At 32.9% G+C, this 5,961-nt stretch overlaps 1 protein-coding gene across 5 annotated transcripts; it reads left to right on the top strand.

Moving 5' to 3' along the window:
- Positions 1–525: 525 nt before the first annotated feature.
- LOC108336296 (uncharacterized) lies at positions 526–3,358 on the top strand. 5 transcript variants are annotated; one of them, XM_052880786.1, is made up of 4 exons: positions 553–674; positions 1,238–1,339; positions 1,495–2,036; positions 2,812–3,358. In XM_052880786.1, the coding sequence occupies exons 3-4, from the start codon at positions 1,577–1,579 to the stop codon at positions 2,859–2,861; spliced, it is 510 nt and encodes a 169-aa protein (XP_052736746.1). In that variant the 5' UTR covers positions 553–674; positions 1,238–1,339; positions 1,495–1,576; the 3' UTR covers positions 2,862–3,358. The 5 variants fall into 5 exon arrangements, with proteins under 5 accessions (XP_017428186.1, XP_052736746.1, XP_017428187.1 ...); XM_017572698.2 differs by having other exon boundaries at positions 1,481–2,036; XM_017572697.2 differs by lacking the exon at positions 1,238–1,339 and having other exon boundaries at positions 526–674; positions 1,481–2,036.
- The last annotated feature ends 2,603 nt before the right edge of the window (positions 3,359–5,961 follow it).

The raw sequence follows: 5,961 nt of genomic DNA, 5'->3' as shown, positions 1-5,961 counted from the left end.
ATTACCCTCAAATCCCCTCAAATCCATTCAATCACTCTCCCCCAAATCATCTCCCCCAATCAACCCCAAGTGAACACACCCTTGAAGTCTAATGATGGAGCATAAAAAAAGTGTAACAATGGGTAAATATTTTATTTTTTTAATTTCTTCTAAGTAATGTTCCTTGAACCACACATCCACGCAAATTCAAAACCAAATCTTGTTGGCTACACCAATTTTACTTTCTCATCTCAGCGCCAACCACAACCACATCTTTGACCGCCACCTTTTCCTCCAAGCCAAACACCTACCCACACTCGGCACGTGTACTTAGCATCATCTTTATCGTGGAACCGGCTCAGCGGATAATACTTTCTTTGTCATCTTCTTCTCTTCATCACCCACGTGGCGCTCTTTTACTTGATAGTATTGCGAATTGTGCCAAGTGAATTATTACTGGAACAGATCGGACAGATCCAACGGTTCTCAAGGTAACACGTATGATTTGGAATCATCCAACGGTATCTGGAAACTGTATAGCAATTGCGACTTGTTTTTCTTCTCATTCTTCTCTGTCAATCTATCTGTGTGTACCCTTTTTCCCTTAAAAGCCTAATGTTATTCGTGAAAGCTTCGTTTCCCATAACATTTTTTGAATAACAGATTTTACTTTCTGAGGATTTAACCTTTTTGAGGTATACACTGATTGATTAATAGCGTTTCTCTCTTCCTTGTTTTCACTTTTTTTTCTTTCCTAAAATAGCGGTTTGTGGATTCTCCGAATGATTGAATCTTTAGCAAAAGTTCGTGCTTTTGTCGTTTCAGCTTGTGGGTTGTTTGTTTTTCAACCTCTTTTATCTGATTTTGGAGGAAAGACACGTTTTTTGCGTTTATTGAAATGTTTACATGCGTAATTGTTTTGGGGGTAAAAAATGGGTTCGGTTACCTTGATGGTGGCCACGTTGGGAGTTTGTTTGTGTGGCTACTTTGAGGTTTGCTATTTTTTGTTCTTGCTGTGAATAGTTTGGTTGTTGTTTTGAATCTGTCATTGTTTGGATTATGTGTCAAGATGAGTTTATTCCTCTCGATTCTTGTTGAGAAAAAATGGGTGTCTTTATTCAATGTACTTTGGAGTACTATTAATGTTTTGGTTTTGGTTTTTGGTGTATATACAATGTTTGCGGCTATTGCCTTTTGTTATAACTAGTAACAAATGGTTGTTTAATGATTTGAATTGCCCTTTGTTATGACTTGTTAGTCATTCTTTCCGAGGTGGAAAGCCTGTGAATAACGCAGCTAGAAAATTCGGCTCTTCTGGCTTCTGGCGTTTGAAATTCAAGTGTCACCAATCATTTTCTGAGTATGCTTGTTTAAACAACTCGGTTTTTTATTAGCTTTTGTTTTTGCTCAGGAGCTTCTGTAGTCATTCGATTTCCTAATTTTCTGTTGTGAAAATTGTTTTCACTTCAATTTAGATGGTTGCTAACTGAGTTCTTAATAGGATTCCCTAACCAGAGCTGCTGTTTGTTCAAGAAGAGGCTGTGTTCATTGCTCAGAAAGAGTTTTTGCTGCAAGAAATCGAGACACAGTCGTGTAAATGTCTGTGGCTTTTACTAACCTCTCATGGTGGTTGTGGAGTGGGAAGCATCAAGAGCCAAGAATCTCAAATGGATCTTCTATAAATTCTTCTGCTGATTCGAATCTGTGGGAATCAGATGTTTTGAGGTTTCCTTTGGTTCAGACGAATATGGGTTCCTCATCGAGAAAGGTGAAGCGCAAATGGCACAGTAGGGAAGAGAGGAAGGTGGATAGGGAATATGATGTTGTTCTGGTTCCATCTGATGGTGGATGTGTTTCTGGTTCTGAATCTGATGATTCTGACTGGTCAATTGGCTGGTTAGAGCCTCATGGACCTGGTTTCCCAAGTGATGATGAAACAGATAACAGTTTTGCTGTGTTGGTTCCCTGTTATGGACGAGATTATGGGAGAATAGTGGAGGATCCAAAAAGCAATTTGCTGAGGGGTGTTGGGAATTTTCCAGATAGTTATTCAGATGGTGAGTTTTTTTATTAACACATCTTTTGGAGTTACATTTGTGCTGTTTTTGAATTGGTTTTCTCTGTCTGTTTTGGTTAATAAATCATTGGCAATTTAGTATCTGAATACATGAATTTTGATTGAACAAATAAATATTAGTAAAAAAAGTAAAAGCTCTACAAAATGTTGGTTTGTCTTTAATTTTTGTTGGCTTTGTGATTGTCATACTGATTTCTGTCAAATTGGTTCCAGCAGCTGCTGAAGTCCACCATGAATTTGTATTAGTTAAGAACAAGATTAGCCAAATATATTTTTTGGTTAAACTTTACCAGATTGAAGCATACCATTTTGCATTTAGTGTTATTTCTATTACATTTTTTTTGAGAGGAAGTTACTTCACATTTTTATAAACGAAGATTAAGATACAAAGAGAATTCATCAATGTTGCTGCATTTACATTTAAGGTCCATAGGAGATAAACATGAGTTGGGTGTGAAACGATTTTAGCCTGAACCTTTTTATTCAATAATCATACTAAGTTTTCTTGTTTTGAAACGAAAATAAGATTTGCCATTGGATTTATGAATCTGCCTTTACCCTGATGGTCCATTAGCTGGAATCAACAATAACGACATGAATTGGACTTATATCTAGTATGATATGTGATGTGACTTGTGAAGTTAATGTTAATTTGGACTTTGTGCATAAATTTGTGGTTGATTACATAGCATTTAGATTTCTCTTCTGGTGGGGTTAGAGTTGAAACATTTATGCTTTTTCTCCCTTGTGTGCAGAGAGCAAAAAATATGTGGAAGACTGGCTCTCTTCTCTTAGAAATACCTGATGCACAACCATTCATCATTGTGATCCCTACACTTCCTCAGAAAATTCCTCTTTGGTGGTCCATAGCCAATAAATCATTGTATAATGTAAATATTGTAAAAAGAAAAAAAAGGGCTTTGATGTTATGTCAGAATATGATTGGTTAACATTGAGTCTTTGTTAATTGAAATATAAGAAGAGGAGGAGATGTGAATGTGATGCTTTGGCACTGAGAATGATGTGCAACTGCTGCTGTTCTGCTTTCTTCCTTGGAGAGTCCAAAAATTATGACTGAATGAGGTTTATTCATGTGTGACTTTGGAACTTGCAATTCGTTCATGTAAATATGATGTAATTGGTTGAATGCTTCATCGTGTACTCAAATTTGTACATAGCTGTATATAAATTTTGTATAACATGATGTGTGTGTGTTTGGAGTTTGGATGTATAAACCACAATTTTGTGTAAATATGTTGATAATATAGTCTCTATCCTACAATAGTAAATTGCATTGGCATCCTTTTTTATCTTGTTAAATTTCTCTCTATATTCTTTATTTTTCTTCTGTTGAATTTGATGTTTCAATTGTTTTGAAAATATCACATCAACTATTTTTGGTTGATTTGGAAAACCTTATTACATGTGCTTAAAGATAGATTTCTATGATTGTTATCTGCAATTTCAAGAACTTACATAAGGTTTTACTGCAATTTATATAATTTAAGGAAAGAGTCAATTTTATAGATTCTGGCTACAATATTAAAGAAAGTAGATGTCGATTGTGTGCTAATCGTGTTTATTATATTATTATTACACGAATATTATATTATTATTATTATTATATTATTATTATATGGACGCACACACAAGAGGATCTAGTTACATAGTAACTCAATAAAAAAAAGTTACTTCTCATTTTATATAAAAGTCTCTTCTCACCAGTTTCTTTTCTATTTTCTTCTTTTATTTCAGTATATTTTAATGTTTTTACATTGATACTTTTAATTGTAAATTTTGTAAATATAGCTTTAAAGTTGTAACATCATATAAGAAAATAGAATATTTAAACCATCTTATATTACAAGTGAAGTATCGATCAAATATAATTTTATAGATAGAAAAAATATATAAAAACATAAATAAATAAAGTTTAGTTACACGTGGCACAAAATTAAAGTATTTCAAAATATACAAAATATTAAAATCTTTCAAGACAAAGGACAAAACTATTTTACAAATGATAGAGCGAAATGACGGCTTATTAACCAAGGTAACATATATCTCATGCACATTTCTGTTGTCTATTTTTTTTTTTTTCTTTTCAAGCTTTTGCATCATAACTCGTGTTTCAAGAGTTCGTATGAAAACTCATGCAATTTTGGAAACTCAGGTTGTACTAGAATGTAGCACTAGGGTAGTACCTACTTCTGATATTGATCCTCTTGCATGGTTATCTTACTTAAAGGTGTTGTACTTGTCTTTTTTGTTTTGTCCCAAGCAAATTGAACATTGTTTGTCTTCATATTATTTGGTGGCAATTTTTCTTATGTTCCCATCAAACTATTACAAGTTGAAGGTGAAAATGCATATTAGTTTTTGCTTCAGCCACCAAATGCGCCAGCATTCATTGGAAACACTGTAAGCATGCACTACAATGGTTTTATATATTCTTACCGATATGTCATTTACATGACATGTCATTATGTTGTGCTAAATTTCTCTCAAAGTACACCTATAAATGAGTTTCACACAACTCTAGCTAAATTTAGGTTAATAGCTTAATTATGCTTACTTTGTATATCATTAAGTAGATAACAATTTCAAGAACTGTTTACTGAATTGAATCAATGACACGTTTTTCTCCTCTGTTTCCATTTTAATTTTTATGAACTTGATGAATAGCCAGAGCAACTATTTCACTGAAATGGCTCCATAGCGAGGCTTTGGCTTAAACCCGTGCTAGAGGAGCATCACAAGCATTAGATCGTCAAATTGAACTTGACTTACTTATCAGGTATACCTTGTTACTTAGATCTTTGATCAATATTGTAGCTTTAGAATAATTTCCCTGGTGCATGTGATCTCTATTATTTACGTTTATGTCTGGCTCCTCAATTTTTGTTGTTCAAGTTTATGTCATTTCTTTACAGTCCAAAGGATGACATTGAGTTTACCATAGTGAGAGACACCATAAGAAGAAAAGTAGAGGTAAGTTTATTCGTGTAATTTTAATTATTAGCATGGAATAGCATAACTCATACTTAAAATATAAAACTTTAGGCGTGGTATTACTTCTGTTCATGTCATATTTTAAACCTTTATGAACATAATATATTAGCAGACTTGGTTCATGTCACTGTTTTATCAATTCCAATAAGAACAAGTATTTAAGCTGGATTTAATGAGGGTTAGTGAATTTATAGTAAAAATAATACCCAATACGCTTTCTTATGCATGTACAAACACAGTAATAACAAGAGTGTAGAGAATTCTTAAATTATAAACTTATGATAGATGTTTTAACTATTATTATATGTCATAATTTCCTTGAGTTTGAACTTTGTGATGTCACACTCAAACATGATTCATTTTCCATATTATCTCTGTTTCCAATTTTGACACTCTTGCTATCCTTTACATATTACTTTTGTTCAACATTACATAGCTTAAAACTTGAGAAGGGCTGAACCAGGAAGGCTACATCTACTATAGGTTGTCAAGAACTCTAATTCTTTGATTTAAAGAGCTGCATCAACCTCCAATAGTAGGTGAAGAGGAAGACAACTGGATTTTGGAACCTACTACATGGTAAACAAAGAGAAGAATTAGTCTGGAAAGAAAATCTTATGCTGGAATTTTCTTGCTACAGGAAGTTGTTTTCACCTAGGATAGTTAGCCAACTAGTTTTACAGGTAGCACCTATGTATAAAATAGAAATCATGTAATAGATTTAGGGAGTTTTTGAGTGTATCAGTTTTTGACAAATTAATTGTATTTCTAACGTTTATAGTTTATTTTATATAATAATATTTAATTTGATTATTTATTTCATTCTGATTTATTATTAAAACATTTGTTATGATGATTAAATAATTTAAATCACTAAAAAAATTAAATTACTA

Source organism: Vigna angularis, chromosome 7, assembly GCF_016808095.1.
Source record: "Vigna angularis cultivar LongXiaoDou No.4 chromosome 7, ASM1680809v1, whole genome shotgun sequence".
Lineage (NCBI taxonomy): Eukaryota > Viridiplantae > Streptophyta > Magnoliopsida > Fabales > Fabaceae > Vigna > Vigna angularis.
The sequence above is the reverse complement of the archived record's forward strand: the minus strand, read 5'-3'. Positions and strand labels throughout refer to the sequence as shown.

Bases quoted from the DNA above. Each gene is read 5' to 3' on its own strand.
- LOC108336296 (XM_017572697.2), top strand. From the start codon at position 1,577: ATGTCTGTGGCTTTTACTAACCTCTCATGGTGGTTGTGGAGTGGGAAG. The intron at 2,037-2,811 runs GTGAGTTTTTTT...CCTTGTGTGCAG, and splicing joins TCCAGATAGTTATTCAGATG to AGAGCAAAAAATATGTGGAA.